Consider the following 18,249-nt stretch of genomic DNA (forward strand, 5'->3'; position numbering starts at 1 on the left):
TGCGCACGCATACTTATGTAAATGTAAAATAAGTATGTATGTGTGTGTATATAGGGTATAATTGCACAATGTTTGAATGACTTTGAACACCGGAAATGGGTACTGCATTAAGCTCGGGTGCGCGATTTCGGATTAAAGTCTCTTTTTTCATGGCAAAAATTTTACAGTTACCATTTAGAACAGAGAATTTAAGGCTTGACAAGTTTTATAACGAATTTTCAGCAATACATTCTTTTATTTTTTATTTCTTAAGGTTAAACATACATATGTACATAAGGAAGTATATTAAATATTATACATATTGGGTAGTGGAAAAAGTATTTTCGTATTTCTAAACCAACTTCAATATTTAGTATATGGCATTAAAGGAGTAACACATACGTATACACAAACATACACACAGACATACATGTGTACATATAACCTATAAGCCATTTGCCTGACATGTGCAGCGAAAGCCCAAACCACTTTCGGTTTCAAACGTATTTGACTAACTTAACAAATGTGCATACATTGTATGTATGTATGTACATATGTATGTATTACTGAGAAAAGTGCGCTGCGTTCATCAGCAAATTTGCACTATACTTGAAGGTGCTTTGCTCATTGCCGAGATTGCAACAAAAAAATAAAATAAAAGAAGAACAAAAACACATTACCAAATACTACGAAGGCACATGATGCCGCACACAAGTTTTACAATTTTTTACCGTTAAAAATGTGTTAAAGTCAGGAAACAAGAAACAAAACGCGTTAACGCCGTGGTTAACATGTTAGTTATCCATTAACAATGTTTAGACAAAGCGATAACAAGAGCAAATTTCCGCGGCACACCCTATAACAGCTTAATAGCAGTGCAACTAACATCACTTACATATGTGTCTGTGTATGTGTGCGTGTATGCATGCATTTTGCACTACGAGCGTTAGCAATTTGAAAAGTTGTTAAGCAGCGGAGTAATTAAATTTCACCACAAAACAAGTGAAATAAAAGTCGATTTTTTATAAAATAAATTGACAACAATAATGTCTTCTTACGCATTTAAATATTTCTTTTTTATTTAATACAAGTACATGCATATATACGCACATGCCATATAGCATAAAAAATTTTAAAAACAAATTCACAAAAAGTCCGTTAAAACTTGAGCGCAATCACAGACTGCTCATATTAACAATTGCAACCCTGCGTTACAGCTGTGCTTATTAAACACACTTGGAAATAAACATGTGTATTATATAGTTTTGTTTATAAAATATTTTGTTCGAACAAGTGTCTTCCCTTTGAAAATACATAAATATGGCTGATGAGAAATTGGATTTGCAGAAAACGTGGACTGATGAGGAGCGTTTAGCTTTGGCCGCAAAATTGGATGAGGAGTTAGATGCATTCATTGATAGTTTGGAGAAGAAACGTTATGAGGAAGGTTGGCCAGAGGATCGTTGGCAAGAAGTATGTAAACTTATGTTATCCAATATATTATTTTACAGAACGATAAACAAATAAAATATGTTTTGTGCATAGGAAATGGACAAGCATCCGTTCTTTATGAAAAAAGCACCACAGCCAGGCGACGATGTGCATCCCATGTTCGAGGGTCTGCAAAAGCTGAAATACGATCCAGAGGAAAACACAGCGGAGGAACTGGCTCTTAATTATAAGGAGGACGGCAACTTTTATATGAAGCATAAAAAATTTCGTACTGCCATATATAGTTTCTCGGAGGGCTTGAAAGCCAAATGTGATAAACCGGAAGTTAAATCTGTGCTATACAACAATCGTTCTGCTGCACATTTCTTTTTAAAAAATTACCGGTAAGACGCACTGCCACATATGCTATAATCAGACTACAACTTCTTGTGATTATAGTTCGGCACTCATTGACGCGCAAAAGGCATTGGAATATAACGCAGAATATGCCAAATCACGTTGGCGCGCTGCACAGTGTGCCTTTTATTTGGACAAGTTCGAACTATGTACCCAATTGTGTGAAGAGCTATTGAAACGAGATGCAAATAATAACGAAGCACGCGAATTGTTAAAAAGGAATAAAACGAAAAAGGTTTTGTGTTCTCGAAAAGTGTTTAACTGAAATAGTCAACTTTGATTTACCTACACTTACAGCTGGAAATTGAACGAGATCAACGCAAAGAAGCTGCAGAGGCAAAGAAACGTATTGTGAGCTTTCAACGGCTAACTGAAGCACTAAAGACACGCGGCATTAAATTCGACGATCTAAAAAATAATAAACCCATAACGGAGGAACTTTTGCGGCCAAAATTTCTGCCATTAGAAGATCATCCAGTTCATTTGGATAGTGACAATGAGACCCTTGTGTGGCCAACAGCGTTTTCATATCCAGCATTTTTATTTAGCGATTTTCAGCAACAGCTGTCGGAGGATGTGGTGTAAGCACATGCATATTTTTTTAATTGTACAGCAACTGTTCTTTAGTTATAAATTATTTTGCAATTTTTTTTTTTCTTTTTGCAGCATGGAAGATTGTATCAACGATATGTTTAAAGAGCCACTGCCATGTGACAAAACGAATAGCTATCGACCTGGCAATTTAAATATTTACTACGAGAATCGTAAAGTGGGCTGCGTGCATAAAGTGGATTTAAATAAAACTATAAAGGAGATTCTAAACGAAAAAGGGTATGTTGGTCTAGTGTCCTCATCGATGCATAATATATAATAATAATATAAATTTTTTTAAAATGCAGCTTCTTTGTCACTGGCGGCTCGCTGCTATTTTATGTTGTACCAAAGAACTCGGAGGTTGAACGCGAATTCGTTAATCAACAAAGAAGACCATTGATATATGCGTGAGAGTGAACACGTTAATTGTATGCTGAATTTGGGGGAACGAGTTCATGTATATAGCATTTTTAAACAATAAAGTAATTGTATTTTATGTACAGTTGTATATTTTGTATTTGATTAAAACAAGTTGATTCATTTGTGTACGGGTGCATATATTTCTCATACAACACTTAATATCTTATACATAACAATTCTATATACTACACATTTGATTTCATTGTATAACTTTGATTAGGAGTTTCCACGTCAATTGGCATACATATGTATGTGTGTAATCGATGTGATGTCGTAAGTGCACAATGTAGTGCACGCTATATAGATGTATACATAAGCATTTTCAACGTGTATGCCAATATTATATTTGTCTTATTATCAACTATTGCAATTCGGATTTCTGCAACGATATTTCGATCGCTTTTGAAAACAACGTGTGTATAAAAATAATGTAGAATTTTTCTTGTGGCAGGAATAGGTAGGATATTATTTATCTTTATTCACCATACAAGTATGAGCATTAATTTACTGTGTTCGAGGTTAGCTTATATTAAGCTTTTTGCTAAAAAAATATAAAAAAATTTATCATATTGTTAAAAAAAAACTAACTGCGCGTATATAAGAACTCAATGATCATTTCGACTTCAATAATATCATCTACAATGCTCTAAAATACATACATACAAGATTTCTACTATAAATTGATCCGTATTTGAACTTTAATATTTATGTACAAACTTTGGTTTCTACTACTTGCTATTTAGGGACAGTATTGCGTTTTGTTATTGAGATTCGTTAAATAATACATATCGCGTATATTTATTTACAAAATGTGAATGTGCTTGATGTGTGGAATATATTTAAGCTAATGAGAATATACATACATACAGAAAATTATTATTGTTCAACTGAATTGCATGCATGCCATTAGTAGGGATGACTCACACGTTTATTTAAGGAGAAAAAGTATGTTATTTGAGTAAGATTTGTAAAAAATATAAAAAAAATTATTCATTAGTGCTAGAAATCTAATAAAAAAAATACACAAAAGATTCTACATATGCTTTGCCTTAGTCGGACATACATACATATGCATAAAATACAACATAAAACAATATAAAATAATTAACAAAACAATTTTCGGGCACAATTATAAATTTCGGTTCGAATAAAGTAAATCCGCTATGCCATGGGTATCCAACTAAAGTTTAAGGGTTGTCTCCGAATTAAACTTTCACAGATGCATACATACACAGCAAACTAAAAACTATTACTTACTTTCGTTTAAACGAAATGCTAAAAATACTTTTCCTTTTTACCTTAACCCTTTTTTAACATTAAATGTTCTTCTTGTTTGTTGTTCGTGTTTTAAAAATACTCGCCTGCTGCTGCATAAACTTTCGGGCAATGTTTCTCGGCGAGAATACCATAAGCTACGTTTGCACCCACTTTCACATGCCTTTGCTTGGAGTGTTTGTTCCATACATGCGCTATGTACGAATCACGTAGCAAATTGAGGGTTTCAGTCAGGTACTGTGCTTCAAAGAAATATTCCCACTTTTTCCAGGGTACCGCATAAAATGCTTCTCTTGGCATTATGTGAAATCCCATACACCGTTTAGCATTCATCATTAACTCAATGTTGGCTGTCTTGCAGACATCATTCATGACACGCGTTATGACACCTGGTCCGTTGTTACCCCAATCACTGCCATCGAAATTTAACAAGAAATCTCGTAAGCATTTTTCAGCAATTTCATGACCAAATCCATCGGGAGCGAAGTTCATTACCCCTGCTGCGAGGTATGTTGTTGATTCCGCTCCTGTATAATTTGGTGGCAATTTTTCTAAACTACGCAACACTACGACATCCATATCGAGATAAGTGCCACCCCAACGCCATAATGTTAAATAGCGTAAAAAGTCGGAAAGGTGTGATAGCACATAACTGAAATTTTGAAATGTTAGATCCACTAGATATCACTTAGTTATTTTGTTGTTACCTGGAACGAAAAAGTTTGCCGTCTTTTAACCACTGGTACATGGGTGTTCCAGCGGCATAAGTCCAAATATTAAGGTTGCGTAAATGTACATTTGGGTAGCTGAGTATCGCTTCTATCACTGGCGGAGTATTATTGTAATCACGGTAAGCGGGACTGGCAAAAAGTACAAAAACACTGAAACCAGGATTGTGTAATGCAGCCGATTCAATGGCACATGCTTCCCGTGCGGTAAGATCCATCATATTAATTGGTGCGCTGCCTAAGTATTGCATTCGACTACGTAGTTTTTCATTCGGACAACTGGTTTCGTGAAAGATAATGCTACGCCCACTCGCATTTGGTTTCGGTTCCGAAAGCATTATATCGTCCAGGAGATGCGGACCAACACTAAACTTATTTTGTGCATATTTTTGTTGTGCATATGAAACTGTTGGAGAAGCGCTGAAACTATTCATGAAACAGTAGCGTATGTCTGTTTGATTTATGTTTGAACCATAAAGTAGACACCAGCTTATTACAAAAAGCGATAGTAGGAAGAGAAGTATCCATTTCAATCTGGGTTTGGCTATAATTTGTTTCATTTTTTTACTTCAGAAATACATTTAAGTTTTGAGATTCAAAGATAATAGAGAATGTGTAATTCCTATGTCATATTTTATTTAAGCGATATTTAGTCGCTCAATGTCCACCAAACCAAATTAGGAACCAGGCTCTTTCAGGATGTCCACATCTTCGTTTAATATGGATAATAAATATCACGGCCTCGCACAAGTTTAAACACAATCACTTAGCAAAAAATACCCAAGTTTTCTTATCGCTTTAATATTTATTTTATTGTACTTTTGACAACCTTGAAATTACCAGGGTGTCAGTTTCTTATACTTAAAACGGATTATAAATTTTACAAACGTTTTTTTTTTCTTTTTTGATTCTTATCATTTGAAAATTGTCCGGAATATGTATACAGAATTTATAATAAAAGTACCAAGTCATTGTAAAAACCATATTTATTTCACTTAATTTCGAAATAATTTATCTTGCATATAAAATCGTATACAAAATTTATTTATGGCACGAACGACTAATTTTATGCAGTGATAACATGCCTGCCCTAGCTCAAACTGCACTCGAGATAAGTTTTTACAAATCGTAATCACTGTGCAGGTAACTGCGCAAAGTGCAACTCTGCTCGACGCTTTCAAATGTCAAAAGAGCATTTTCTCGAGCCGGGGATTGTAATATTAAGCAAGTTTTGCATGATATTTTAGATAATGTAAACATTTACGAAATTAAAAGCAAGTACTTGCAAATTGAACAATATTAAGTGACTATATAATCTGAGTGTTAAAATAAAAAGTATAATTTTATCAGTCAGACTGGGTTCAGTACAACGGCGCTGTTTGAGGTTAGAACAGCTTTGGTGTTGAGAGCAGTTTTTTGTTTGGCATACGTTGACAAGTTTGCGACCGGAAATTTGTCATTTTACTTGTAAAGTGTATTTAAAAATTTAGTCTTGCACAAAGCAGAGATATGAATGTACCTCCGGGAGCGGCGGGTGGTGCAGTTCCGCCACCAATGGGCATGCCGCCGATGTTTAACATACCGCCACCAGGTTTCGGAGGGCCACCTCCACCAGAACTGGCGGCAGCATTCGGTGGTATACCGCCTAATACTGAATGGACTGAGCACAAGGCCCCCGATGGGCGACCATATTACTACAATAACAATACTAAGCAAAGCTCATGGGAGAAGCCCGAGGCCCTGATGACACCAGCTGAACGGTTGACTCACCAATGTCCTTGGAAGGAGTATCGTTCTGATGCTGGTAAAGTGTATTATCACAATGTCAACACAAAAGAATCACGTTGGGAGCCTCCACCAGAATTCGTAGAAATGCAAGCTAAAGTCAAAGCAGAAGAGTAAGATTTTTTTATTTTCTAACTTTTGCAACAAAAAACTAAGTGCACAATTTTATAATGTTTTAGAGCTGCTGCTGCTGCCAAAGCCGTTGCTGCGATGACATCTTCCAGTTTGGCGGGAATGGTGCCACCGGCTGCTTTAGCCAGTATACTTCCGGCAACTCTACCCACCGTGGTAAATATAGCTACACCTGATATACGTTCACCTATGACCCCAGGCAGTAATGAAAATTCTTCATCCGCCCTTGATCAAGCCATGGCTGCTACACTAGCTTCAATTGAAATGCCACAAACTGGGAAGGAAGAGAAGGAAAACAGTAATCGAATAATAACATTCAAACTTGTTCACGATAATAATTATTGAATGATTTTTACAGATAAAAAAGAATCACCTACGGAAGAACCCAAAATAGTATTTAAAGATAAAAAAGAAGCAATTGAAGCTTTCAAAGATTTACTGCGGGAGAAAAATGTACCATCAAATGCAAATTGGGACCAGTGCGTCAAAATAATTTCCAAAGATCCGCGTTATAGTTCCTTTAAAAATTTGAACGAAAAGAAACAAACATTTAACGCATATAAAACACAAAAACTGAAAGATGAACGAGAAGAATCGCGTTTACGCGCAAAAAAAGCCAAGGAGGACCTTGAACGTTTCCTTATGTCAACTGATAAAATGAACTCGCAAATGAAATATTATAAATGCGAAGAGTTATTTGCGTCCAATAAAATATGGACCAGTGTGCCGGAACAGGATCGTCGTGACATTTACGATGACTGTATTTTCAACTTGGCTAAGAGGGAAAGGGAGGAAACGCGTTTACTAAAAAAACGAAATATGAAAGTATTGGGCGAGTTACTCGAGTCGATGACCACAATCACTTACGAAACTACATGGGCGCAGGCGCAACTCATGCTGCTTCAAAATGCCGCCTTTAAGAATGACGTTAATTTACTTGGGATGGACAAAGAGGATGCGCTCATAGTTTTCGAGGATCATATTCGATCATTAGAAAAAGAAGAAGAGGAGGAACGTGAACGCGAGAAGAAGCGGCTCAAACGTCAACAGCGCAAAAACCGAGATTCATTTTTATCCTTATTAGATGCACAACATGAAGCTGGAAAGCTTACATCAATGTCGCTTTGGGTAGAGCTGTATCCAATAATATCGGCAGATTTGCGTTTTTCAGCTATGCTCGGTCAGCCGGGTTCTACGCCCTTAGATTTATTCAAATTCTATGTGGAAGACCTAAAGGCGCGCTACCACGATGAAAAGAAAATCATACGCGAGATACTCAAAGAAAAACAATACTTGGTGCAAGCAAATACTTCCTTCGAGGAATTTGCTACTGTTGTGTGTGAAGACAAACGCTCTGCAAATTTAGACGCGGGCAATGTCAAATTGACATATAATGCTCTGCTTGAAAAGGTAAATAAACTTGCCATAATAAACAAAACTCCTATCTAAAGGTAATCATTTTATATTCTTGAATAAAAAAATAGGCCGAAGCCGTCGAAAAGGAGCGTCTGAAAGAAGAAACTCGCCGTTTGCGAAAATTGGAAAACGAAATCAAAGCGGAATGGCAAGAGGCAAATATTTCTGTACAGGAACCTTACGAAGCTGCAAAGAAGTTGGTGGAACATTTAGAAGCATTCACTGTTTATGAAAAGGAAGTCGGTGTGAAAAAGATCTGGGAGGACTATATTAAAGAAAGCGAGGACGCCTGCAGTCATCATCATTCCCGTTCGCGAAAATCGAAGAAGAACAAAAAACACAAGAAGAGAGTGCGCTCCAGTTCTAAATCGGTAAGTAACACAAGTGTATCGAAAAGTTTCAAAACACTAACACATGTTAAATATATGAATTACAGGATATTGAAAATGATCAAGATGAATTTGAGCCGGCAAAATCAAAAAAACGAAAGTCCCATTCACGTTCGGTAAATATGCATAATCAAAATCTAGGATTTTTAACATTCAATTTACATTTATTTTTTTGCAGCATTCGATTAGTTCTAGCCTCAGCATGGAAAGTGAACGCATATCAAAGAAAAAGAAGAAGCGAAAGAGCAAAAAAACCTCACGAGCTGTAGGTAGTCTACAATATACCATGAAAAATGTTTGAATAATGTTAATATTTCCTTACAGTCTTCCTGCGAATCTGAACGCGTCATATCCTCGCCAATTGCTTCGCCAACCACTTCACAATTGGATGATATTACAGTTAGCAGAAAGAAAAAACGCGATAAAAAGAGCAAGAAAGAAAAGAAACATCACCGTTCCATTACACCGATAAGTGCAAATGGTAGCAATCAGTCCGATGTTGAAAATTCGGGTACTAGTTCGCGTAATGCTGAGGAACAAGCGCTAAGCGAAACCGAACTGGAGTCGAAACGCGCCGCATTATTAGCACAATTGAACGAACAAATGGAAGATTGACCGGCGGTGAAAAGCCAACTATGTTACAAATCGTCTAGACCTATAATGAACAGTCGCAGCAGCCAATAACTAAGCCAAGATCAATAAAGCTTTGTACAGAAAATGCAAGCACTAGATATTCGAAATTCTCTTTTACCATGATACATTGCGTACAAGACTTCTAAGCAACTGCGAGTCTTTTAAGAATAATATTTATTATTATTATTAATGTTAATTTTATGTATTTTATGAATTGCACATACAAACATATATGAATCTTGGCATATACTTAGAAACAAGTAATTGAGCAACTTGTACGATTAAAATAAATATTAAAAATATTGAAGTTCACTGGCGCTGTTTAAATTAAATACACCTTTTGTTGTAATGACCAATTGAAACGAAGTTTTCATTGAATTTCTCTTTTTGAGGTTATAACATTTTGTGCACTCGCGCTGACCTTTTTTTTTGCTTCTTAAAAAAATGTGTTACAAGGTCAGCGCCATTCTCCCTAATCAGTTCATGCTGATGTGCGTGAAAACCGCATAAGTTCAAATCTAGCAATTTTTACCATACATACAAACGAATGAGTATTTGTGAGCTGCATTTCCGAGCGATTGCCGCACGAGCAAATTTTTGAAAACCCGAAACGTTTTCAATTTTCTCGAATTGCTTTTCATTCAATACATCTAGAAATTATGCTCTCGGCGCAGTTGCACTTTGCATGTGTAGAAAATGCAAAAATATATTGCAAATGCGAAGAGTTCTTTATATTGGAAAAGAATTTCGCCTGCAAGACAAAATAAATAATCCACACACTGCATTTCGGTTAGTGGTTTGGCGTGCAACGAACGTTTCTCCGTGGCAATATTCCTTTTTGAATTTAATTAATTTTCCACTCAGCTGTGGATTTTAGTTTTCGCTATTTCAAATCCAAGTGAGTTGAAAAATACAAGTACAAATATTAAAAAAAAAGTTCTAAGTGCATGTGGAAGGCGCAGGGGTTTAATAATTGAGGATACAAGTGTTTGAAAAATATTTTTATTACGCAATAATCAGCAAATTGCATATTGTGGATGCTAAATATGAAAGCGTTATGTAAAAATTTAAAAACAAACGCTAAAAAACGGTAAAAAAGAAATATATTGATACAGAAGGAGGAGTAGGCAATTTCATTAACAATATACATTACAGCTAAAAAACGTTAAAAGAAATATACAGTACGGAGCAAAATTAATTTTTGAATTATTTTCTTAAACTGGGCTTTGAAATTAGAATAATATTATATTAAAAAATACAAAATTTCAAGTAAAATTTTCTATACCAAAAAATGCATAGACCTTGAATGTGTTAATGACCTTCTCTGTTGAAGCATAGATAGAATAGAGACAGTTGGCCTCTTACTGTAATCAGCGTATTACATCATTTTTGGCAACCGACAGTGCTAACCTAAAAGTCAATTAACTGACCGCAAACATTAATTTAAATTTAATTTGAAATATTTATTTTTAAACAATTAATTTTTATTGAATTTTTTTATAAAAATATATTTTCATTTTTATCGCATTTATTTTCGCTAATTTTGGTTTTATTTTTATTTTTTTGGGTTCTCTATAACTTGCAGCCTGAACTGTAAACATTGACGAAATGCTCTTCACATCCCTACTTGAAGCCGCCCAAAATTCTCCCTTTAAAACCCCTTTTTCGGCAGCCAGTTGTCAGACGAGCAGCCGCAGCGATGGCTCAAAACTGACGCCAAACCACCAGATAATGGCTGCCGCAGCCGCCGAGGGTGGTAAGTTTAAAGTGACATGAATTTTTTTTTAAGGAATTTACACAAATCTAAATTTGTTTTGTTTTACAAAGATTCCTGCGAGTTCGGCTCGAACACCTACTTTGCGCTCTGTGGGCTTGGCGGTATCATCTCGTGCGGTCTAACTCACACCATGGTGGTGCCATTGGATTTGGTTAAATGTCGTCTACAAGTCGACCCCGTTAAATATAAGAGTGTGTTCAATGGCTTCGCCGTTACACTTAAAGAAGATGGCGTGAAAGGTCTTTCTAAGGGATGGGCGCCAACTTTCTTCGGCTATTCTATGCAGGGTCTCTGTAAATTTGGTCTCTATGAAGTATTTAAAGTGATCTACTCTGATGCGATTGGTGAGGAGAACTCCTACCTGTATCGTACTTGGTTGTACCTCGCGGCTTCCGCATCGGCTGAATTCTTTGCCGATATTGCTTTATCTCCTATGGAGGCGGCCAAAGTGAAAATTCAAACAACACCTGGATTTGCAAACACTTTACGTGAAGCTTTGCCCAAGATGTCGGCACAGGAAGGCATTGCCGCATTCTATAAGGGTTTGGTACCATTGTGGATGCGACAAATTCCATACACGATGATGAAATTCGCCTGCTTCGAGAGAACGCTGGAACTTCTATATAAGTAAGTGAAGTATTTTCAACAAAAAATAAAATATGTTTCTTTTACCATATTTAGAGCACAGTTTTTCACAAAGACTGATCAATTAAATTGTACCGTTACAGATATGTCGTACCCAAGCCCCGTCAGGACTGTACGAAGGGTGAACAACTGGTCGTAACTTTCGCCGCTGGTTATATTGCGGGCGTCTTCTGCGCCATCGTATCCCATCCAGCTGATACAGTTGTATCTAAACTGAACCAAGCCAAGGGCGCCTCAGCCTTCGATGTGGCCAAGCAACTGGGTTGGGCTGGTACGTAGACACTTTTCTATAGCATTTCTTATATTTATTACGCTTCATATTTTTATGGCTTTCTCTTTCTCCCTAATAGGTCTTTGGGGTGGCCTTGTGCCTAGGATTGTGATGATTGGTACTCTAACTGCCGCTCAATGGTTCATCTATGATGCCGTTAAGGTGTACCTGCATATGCCCAGACCACCTCCACCAGAAATGCCCGAGTCTTTGAAGGCTAAACTGGGTGTAGCTTAGTGTGGCGTATGAAATAATTAAATATTTAGTGATAATTGACTAGCGGCATTGTTAAATGTAAATTTACCTATCCAATAAAAAGGCAAAAATTTATAAAATTCGCGATATCATAAGAAACGAAAGATTATGCTGGAATAAAATGTATTAGAATTAAATTAACCAATGCTTTATTTGTTAATACCCATTGAAGAGTTAATTTCGAGAGGGCTTACGAACATTGCTGCCCTTAATTACTAACTCTAGTAGTAAACTACAGTCCTCCCTCCCCTTAGATGGTTGAATAGAAACCGCAACCTAAGGTGTATTTGTCGTTCTCCCCTGTCACAATATGACATAGTCCAGTCAGTCCTATTCAAATATGTACATTGAAGGACCTTGCCCTTGGGTCTATAGACTACTGTGCAGTTTAGAATGAGGGCTCAGCAGTTTCCGGTTTCCGGACCGCTTTAAGTGACACTTGATTATCGCAATATTTGCATTGCGTTAGAGATTTATCTTTGCACATCGACTTATAGTAAAGACTCAGGAAACGCTCAAAAAACGTCTCATAGGTTTCGAAAGTCTGGAACGCGAAATCAAACCAACTGATCCACTGATTTTGAAGCCAAAATGAAATAACTGACGGTTACCCTGTCATAACAACTGATAGTACATTGCCTCCCAAACTTAATGCATGTATAAACAAATGCACGTGCCGGGCATAAATGTCAAAATAAATTTTGTTTTCAATTAAAACACGCACTAGGAAAATGCCTGCAGTTAAAACAAAAAAGATAAAAGTCCAACAGAAATCTATTAAAATAAAAACTATTGGAGATGCGTTGGAAAATAAAGCTTGGGAGAAAGTGAAAATCAAAGGCAATATAATCTCTGATGACGGTGGCGGTTTTGAAGGTCTCATTGGCCTAGAGGTGTTGGAAGAATATGACCCTAAATTAGTGGAAACTGCTAAGGTAAATAAAATATTAAACAATATATTTATGTGCTTACAACCATCACCTTATATTACAGGGAAAACGCTCAAGGAAAGAAAAGAGAAAGGAAAGCAAGTTGGAAGCTAAAAAACGTAAATTGGAGAAGCAATCAAATTCGGAAACGGATACAGAAGATAAGTCGGACATAGAGAGTGATGATGATGCAGAAACTACGACGCCTAAAAACAGAAAGGAACGTTTGGCAGAGCGGAAATTAAATTTAATTGAAAAACGTAAAGCAAAACGTGAAAAGCGTAAACAGAAGAAGAATGAAAATAAACCAGACGCTGATGTTCAGCTCGACCAAAGTAATGAAGAGGAATATCCTCCAGACCGCTTTGCTTTGCTGAGACCACCAGTTGAAGATAATGATGTAAATATTGAAACTAGTGATGATGAAACCGAGGCTCCTCAGTTGCTGAATGCATCAGCGATAAGCGTCGATGACCTTGAGGTAAGAATAACTTATATTGGGAAATGATACATAAATACATTACAATTTAAATACAGGGCTGGAATGGATTGGGTGTGCCACAAGTCATTCTTCAAGCTATTGCTGAAAAGGGCTTCAAATCGCCGACGGAAATACAGGCCATGACACTGCCTGCCGCTATTTTGGGCAAAAAAGACATACTTGGGGCGGCGGAAACTGGCAGTGGTAAAACATTAGCGTTCGGTATACCGTTATTAGCCGGAATCATGGAGTTGAAATCAAAAAATCTACGTAGTGGGATACGTAAAGCGCCTAAGGTTAAGGGACAAACTCAGGATGTGAAATCCAAAGCAATTGAAGAAGATAGAGAGCTAACTCCACCACCGGAAGAACTTGATTTCTATCCGTCCTTACCAACAGAGGACGAAGCAAGTGATTCGGAGGACGATCAAGAGCACAACGGACCCCTGTATGCTGTGGTGCTCACACCGACCCGTGAGTTAGCAGTACAGGTCCGAGATCATTTAGTAGCAGCTGCGAAGTACACTGGTAAGAAAATTCAATTATATTGATCAACTTATAGTAATAAATGCATTGTACCTTAGGTATAAAAGTTGCAGCGATTTTTGGTGGATTAGCTGTCGCAAAACAGGAACGTTTGCTGAAGCGTTGCCCCGAAATTGTTGTTGCGACTCCGGGACGCTTATGGGAGCTCTATCAACAAGAAAATCCACATTTAAACAAAATTGAAGATATAAGTTTCTTGGTAATCGATGAAACTGATCGTATGGTAGAAAAAGGCCACTTCGAAGAACTCCGGAGCCTTTTGAAAGTGCTGAATGCAAACGAAGAGAAGAAGCAAACACGGCAGAATTTCATATTTTCGGCTACTTTAACACTGGTGCATGACCTGCCCGACCATATGCAACGTAAGTTGCTTAAAACTAAATTTATTTAATATACATATTTTGAACATATTTAATTTGCAGGGCGAAATGTGGGAAAGCGGCCTAAGTTTATAAAACAAACACCCGGCATGAAAATTCAAGGTCTTATAGAAGAGCTGGGAATTTCACAGCCCAAAATAGTGGACATCACCAGAAGTCAACGTAAGTTTAAGCAAACCACCAGCAATGAGTGTCCGTATGATTGGTGCAAATGGATTAAAATACCTAACCAAAGTCCGTCGTTGATCGCTCTTCATATACCCGATTTGTGGAAAGTTGAAAGAGTGGTCCCACTACTGAAACCAAGGAGACCCCAACATAGGGGAGTCTTATCGTCCGATAACTTTTTCCCAACCCTTGAAACCTTGTTACTTCCGTATATTCCCACACCACTTGAGTTTAAGAGACCATCAGCTTCCTTAAACAGCTGAACACCACCACAGCAATTAGCGTCATAAACATTCAGTGCCCTACACCTTCACCGACTCTCTCCAAGTGAATGGCGTTCTGGGAGTCAAACCAGCACCCATAACAGGCTAAGAGCTTGAGTTGCACAGAGAATTTAGAGTAACCCTTGCGAAATTTCGTTCTGGATATTGTAGCAGGTTAACCCGTATCTATCCAGAGATAACCAGGACATACACTATATATGTCCTGAGCCCAAGTATCCCTGCATGACTCTAACCACCTCTTTGAATCCCACTCATTTATCACACCTCTTTCTATGAGCCGACACCGTCGAAAGACCATGTTTCCTGGGTCCCCTATTAGATGACTTCGACGAAAATTTACCACCCTAATGGGATTAGATAACCACAACAACAACAACAACTTCCATATAATAAGTTACCCATTTCATTGCAGAAACGGCACATAACCTCACCGAATGTCGTCTCATATGTTCAATCGATCAAAAGGACTATTATCTATACTATTTCGTACAGCGTCATCCGGGTCGCACTATTGTGTTCTGCAACTCCATTGACTGTGTAAAACGCTTGACAACACTCTTCGGTTTGTTGGAATGTGCGCCTTTGCCGTTGCACGCAAATATGGTACAAAAACAGCGTCTCAAAAACCTGGAGCGATTCCGCGACAATCCGAATGGATTCTTAATCGCCACCGATGTTGCGGCGCGTGGGTTAGACATACCAAATGTGGAACATGTGATACACTACCAAGTGCCACGCACCAGCGAAAACTATGTTCACCGTTCAGGGCGAACTGCTCGTGCAAACAAAAATGGCATAACCGTAATGCTTATGGAGCCCGGGGAAGTGAAGAACTACGTAAAGCTTTATAAAACTCTGGACAGATGTGAGTACACAGTCGATCTTTTTCTTTTTTTTAATGTGTATTCATATTAAAATTGAATATCTACAGCGGAAGACTTGCCATTGTTTCCCGTTTCCGAGAAGTACCTACGTGCTGTGAAGGAACGTGTGAATTTGGCCAGGGAGGTTGATAAGCTAGAACTTAAGCAACGACGCACGCAAAGTGAAATTGGTTGGATGAAGAAGCACGCGGAGGAGATGGATATGATAATAGATGGATTTAATGACGAGTCGTAAGTAAAAATATTGCCAATAATTGAGGATATGATATTTAAGTTTTCTACATTTTAGTGGCAGTGACCAAGACGAGGACGCTTTCGTGATCGAACGACGACGCGATCGGATGCATTTAGAAAATATACGTGGTCAGCTCAGGTCTTTGCTGTCAAAACCAATGTTTCCAAGCGGGTTCAGTTTTAAGTAAATATTTTATTTTTTTTACTCATATTTCCTAATTTAATGAACATTTTTAAATTCGCAGATATCCAACTAGTACCGGACAATTGCAAATGCCGGCCATTGGCAACTCCGCTACAGATACTGATAAAGGGAGCGCTGTAAACGTAATGAAGGCGGCGATAGAGGACTTAAAGGAAGCAAAGAAGAATCGGAATAAGAAACGAAAACTAGCATAAAAATACACAATTATTTAATAAATGATGTTTTAAAAATAATTATTAAATAAATATAAGTCAGTGTTTTGATACGAAATAGCGCACACCATTCTCCGTAAGAGAGCGTGCGTGTTTGGCCAATAAAGTAGACACAGAGAGGGTAGGTGTACTAAAACATCTACAAGAATAAGATTTATGTAATGGGTGTTTGTGTACTGGATTGTGGCAGTAATGTTTACTTACTCAATATAAGGCTCCATTTCTTCTTTCGTCCAACGCGCTTTGTTTTTGAACAAAATTCGCATTCTTTCGTGAATATTTGTTGGCAGGAGCTCTTCGACGAGCGATCGAATGCAAGGAGTAATACCCTCCCTATCAATAATGCCCAGGCCACGTAAAAATTTTTCCTAAATTTAAAATAAAAAAAAATTAAAATATGAAAATGCAACTATTTATTCTGCTTACATCACAGCGCATGCCCTCTGGCAATGCTTCTTGCCAAGTACTCATAAATTCGTCTTTACGAAACTTTAACTCTGGTTGCAATATATTCTGTGCAATGATACGTGAAACAAGGCTCTCTTTATAGGTATATTTCCCTTCTTTGCCATCAGTCGGCGTTGTGTAAATGCGGAAAAGTCCTTTTACAATTTCAGTTGGCGCGATTCCTTCCAAAGCCGACAAAGTCTCTTCATATTCTACCTCATCTAAAGCCCATGAATTTTCACTCAACAATCCCAGCATAAAATTCACAATGCGCATTTCATATTCACATTCGAGTACGCGCATGCGTCCTTCGAATTCCATAGCACGAAATTGTATTAAACCTTCGTCGAATTGCTTACGACTACATTGCACTGTGTCCAACAGTTGATCATAAGTGAATAACAATTTGCGATCAATATACTCCTCGTTTTCGGGTCCGGAATAACGAGTTAACTGCAACAGTTCGTATATCTTTCGGTAACGTGGTCTTATTTCGCGACATTCAAAGTACTCGTGGAATATTTTAAGCACTTTACGCTGCTCCAATGCTCGATCAACCGAAACGTCATCATCATCATCGTTCAAACTTGTCTCAAGCGATGAAGTGCCGGCACGAGGACTCTTCAACGGTGATGTGCTGGTGGCAGCGGCGAATTTCAAATCCGGCACCAATAACAGACTATTAGAGATCTCTGCACCTTTCACGTCATACGTTTTCTCCTCAGTACATAGCACAATTTTTTCATTATGACCCCCTTTAAAGTAGAGCTTTTGACCAAGACGTATTTGTTGATGCATATGTGTATCCAACTCTAGCAGTTTTAAATTATCATCGTCCATTGTAGAAGATGGGTAGTAAAGTGCTTGGGTTACTTGTGTGAGATTCTTAGCATCCAATTTGGCATGTTTAATGATACTTTGGACATCTTCCAACGTTCGCACATATCTAAAACATTTTAAGGATACAGCAAATGGCTTTCGTTTAATTATTTGGATCTTGGCCACAAACAAATATTTAATCATTAAAATGTTTGGTTTAAGACAAGATTACTTACGGTTTTTCTTCATTTTCTTCTAAATCTACTTCCATTTCCAACTCACTCATGTTTTCAGTAGAAACTTTTAGCAAACGTTTTATAAAATACCAATTTTACGAATTTTGCGCCAACATGAAAACAGCTGTGTTTGTTTACAATACGAGTAAACGCCATGTTCCAATGAATCATTTTTGGATCCCATACAGTTTCGAAAGAACTGTAATGCATTTTAGATTGTATTCACTTTTTGAAGCTAAAATGATGATTAATATGATTTAGCGCTAAAAATGTAAAA

At 37.4% G+C, this 18,249-nt stretch overlaps 6 protein-coding genes across 8 annotated transcripts; 4 read left to right on the plus strand and 2 right to left on the minus strand.

Moving 5' to 3' along the window:
• Nucleotides 1-1,142: 1,142 nt before the first annotated feature.
• On the plus strand, nt 1,143-2,929 carry LOC105230194 (DNA polymerase interacting tetratricopeptide repeat-containing, protein of 47 kDa). Its single transcript, XM_011210821.4, has 6 exons — nt 1,143-1,452; nt 1,525-1,814; nt 1,870-2,062; nt 2,125-2,408; nt 2,494-2,658; nt 2,727-2,929. Exons 1-6 carry the CDS (start codon nt 1,300-1,302, stop codon nt 2,830-2,832), a joined length of 1,191 nt encoding a protein of 396 aa, XP_011209123.2. The 5' UTR covers nt 1,143-1,299; the 3' UTR covers nt 2,833-2,929.
• Nucleotides 2,930-2,957: 28 nt separating this feature from the next.
• On the minus strand, nt 2,958-5,670 carry LOC105230193 (lactosylceramide 4-alpha-galactosyltransferase). Of its 2 annotated transcripts, XM_011210820.4 has the most exons (3): nt 4,824-5,670; nt 4,203-4,768; nt 2,958-3,382 (listed from the first exon to the last, which is right to left on the minus strand). In XM_011210820.4, exons 1-3 carry the CDS (start codon nt 5,402-5,404, stop codon nt 3,366-3,368), a joined length of 1,164 nt encoding a protein of 387 aa, XP_011209122.2. In that variant the 5' UTR covers nt 5,405-5,670; the 3' UTR covers nt 2,958-3,365. The 2 variants fall into 2 exon arrangements, with proteins under 2 accessions (XP_011209122.2, XP_019847279.2); XM_019991720.3 differs by having other exon boundaries at nt 2,958-4,768; nt 4,824-5,669.
• Nucleotides 5,671-5,985: 315 nt separating this feature from the next.
• LOC105230192 (pre-mRNA-processing factor 40 homolog A) lies at nt 5,986-9,511 on the plus strand. The gene is made up of 7 exons (XM_011210819.4): nt 5,986-6,742; nt 6,809-7,059; nt 7,120-8,171; nt 8,246-8,548; nt 8,614-8,682; nt 8,745-8,831; nt 8,891-9,511. The coding sequence occupies exons 1-7, from the start codon at nt 6,354-6,356 to the stop codon at nt 9,179-9,181; spliced, it is 2,442 nt and encodes an 813-aa protein (XP_011209121.1). The 5' UTR covers nt 5,986-6,353; the 3' UTR covers nt 9,182-9,511.
• Nucleotides 9,512-9,936: 425 nt separating this feature from the next.
• LOC105230191 (phosphate carrier protein, mitochondrial) lies at nt 9,937-12,288 on the plus strand. 2 transcript variants are annotated; one of them, XM_011210818.3, is made up of 5 exons: nt 9,937-10,097; nt 10,785-10,955; nt 11,027-11,603; nt 11,705-11,892; nt 11,972-12,288. In XM_011210818.3, exons 2-5 carry the CDS (start codon nt 10,808-10,810, stop codon nt 12,127-12,129), a joined length of 1,071 nt encoding a protein of 356 aa, XP_011209120.1. In that variant the 5' UTR covers nt 9,937-10,097; nt 10,785-10,807; the 3' UTR covers nt 12,130-12,288. The 2 variants fall into 2 exon arrangements, with proteins under 2 accessions (XP_011209120.1, XP_029407776.1); XM_029551916.2 differs by lacking the exon at nt 9,937-10,097 and adding an exon at nt 10,270-10,289.
• Nucleotides 12,289-12,807: 519 nt separating this feature from the next.
• LOC105230189 (ATP-dependent RNA helicase DDX24) lies at nt 12,808-16,503 on the plus strand. The gene is made up of 9 exons (XM_011210815.4): nt 12,808-13,082; nt 13,141-13,557; nt 13,614-14,085; nt 14,142-14,465; nt 14,526-14,645; nt 15,348-15,800; nt 15,867-16,050; nt 16,109-16,237; nt 16,299-16,503. Exons 1-9 carry the CDS (start codon nt 12,879-12,881, stop codon nt 16,450-16,452), a joined length of 2,457 nt encoding a protein of 818 aa, XP_011209117.2. The 5' UTR covers nt 12,808-12,878; the 3' UTR covers nt 16,453-16,503.
• On the minus strand, nt 16,445-18,216 carry LOC105230190 (sister chromatid cohesion protein DCC1). The gene is made up of 4 exons (XM_029551915.2): nt 17,973-18,216; nt 16,897-17,863; nt 16,675-16,838; nt 16,445-16,609 (listed from the first exon to the last, which is right to left on the minus strand). Exons 1-4 carry the CDS (start codon nt 18,020-18,022, stop codon nt 16,510-16,512), a joined length of 1,281 nt encoding a protein of 426 aa, XP_029407775.2. The 5' UTR covers nt 18,023-18,216; the 3' UTR covers nt 16,445-16,509.
• Between the last annotated feature and the right edge of the window lie 33 nt (nt 18,217-18,249).

Source organism: Bactrocera dorsalis, chromosome 3, assembly GCF_023373825.1.
Source record: "Bactrocera dorsalis isolate Fly_Bdor chromosome 3, ASM2337382v1, whole genome shotgun sequence".
NCBI classification, from domain to species: Eukaryota; Metazoa; Arthropoda; class Insecta; order Diptera; family Tephritidae; genus Bactrocera; species Bactrocera dorsalis.

What these genes read in the sequence shown, in the direction of transcription:
- LOC105230192 (XM_011210819.4), top strand. Translation starts at nt 6,354, where the DNA reads ATGAATGTACCTCCGGGAGCGGCGGGTGGTGCAGTTCCGCCACCAATG. An exon ending in GCTAAAGTCAAAGCAGAAGA is followed by an intron (nt 6,743 to 6,808) that starts GTAAGATTTTTT and finishes ATAATGTTTTAG; the next exon opens with AGCTGCTGCTGCTGCCAAAG. An exon ending in GAAGGAAGAGAAGGAAAACA is followed by an intron (nt 7,060 to 7,119) that starts GTAATCGAATAA and finishes TGATTTTTACAG; the next exon opens with ATAAAAAAGAATCACCTACG.
- LOC105230190 (XM_029551915.2), bottom strand. Translation starts at nt 18,022, where the DNA reads ATGAGTGAGTTGGAAATGGAAGTAGATTTAGAAGAAAATGAAGAAAAA. An exon ending in CAGAGGGCATGCGCTGTGAT is followed by an intron (nt 16,839 to 16,896) that starts GTAAGCAGAATA and finishes TTTTAAATTTAG; the next exon opens with GAAAAATTTTTACGTGGCCT. An exon ending in GAAATGGAGCCTTATATTGA is followed by an intron (nt 16,610 to 16,674) that starts GTAAGTAAACAT and finishes TTATTCTTGTAG; the next exon opens with ATGTTTTAGTACACCTACCC.
- LOC105230189 (XM_011210815.4), top strand. Translation starts at nt 12,879, where the DNA reads ATGCCTGCAGTTAAAACAAAAAAGATAAAAGTCCAACAGAAATCTATT. An exon ending in CCTGCCCGACCATATGCAAC is followed by an intron (nt 14,466 to 14,525) that starts GTAAGTTGCTTA and finishes TTTAATTTGCAG; the next exon opens with GGCGAAATGTGGGAAAGCGG. An exon ending in TTATAAAACTCTGGACAGAT is followed by an intron (nt 15,801 to 15,866) that starts GTGAGTACACAG and finishes GAATATCTACAG; the next exon opens with CGGAAGACTTGCCATTGTTT.
- LOC105230193 (XM_011210820.4), bottom strand. Translation starts at nt 5,404, where the DNA reads ATGAAACAAATTATAGCCAAACCCAGATTGAAATGGATACTTCTCTTC. An exon ending in GGCAAACTTTTTCGTTCCAG is followed by an intron (nt 4,769 to 4,823) that starts GTAACAACAAAA and finishes TCAAAATTTCAG; the next exon opens with TTATGTGCTATCACACCTTT.
- LOC105230191 (XM_011210818.3), top strand. Translation starts at nt 10,808, where the DNA reads ATGCTCTTCACATCCCTACTTGAAGCCGCCCAAAATTCTCCCTTTAAA. An exon ending in TGCCGCAGCCGCCGAGGGTG is followed by an intron (nt 10,956 to 11,026) that starts GTAAGTTTAAAG and finishes TGTTTTACAAAG; the next exon opens with ATTCCTGCGAGTTCGGCTCG. An exon ending in CAAGCAACTGGGTTGGGCTG is followed by an intron (nt 11,893 to 11,971) that starts GTACGTAGACAC and finishes TCTCCCTAATAG; the next exon opens with GTCTTTGGGGTGGCCTTGTG.
- LOC105230194 (XM_011210821.4), top strand. Translation starts at nt 1,300, where the DNA reads ATGGCTGATGAGAAATTGGATTTGCAGAAAACGTGGACTGATGAGGAG. An exon ending in CAGAGGATCGTTGGCAAGAA is followed by an intron (nt 1,453 to 1,524) that starts GTATGTAAACTT and finishes TTTTGTGCATAG; the next exon opens with GAAATGGACAAGCATCCGTT. An exon ending in GAGATTCTAAACGAAAAAGG is followed by an intron (nt 2,659 to 2,726) that starts GTATGTTGGTCT and finishes TTTAAAATGCAG; the next exon opens with CTTCTTTGTCACTGGCGGCT.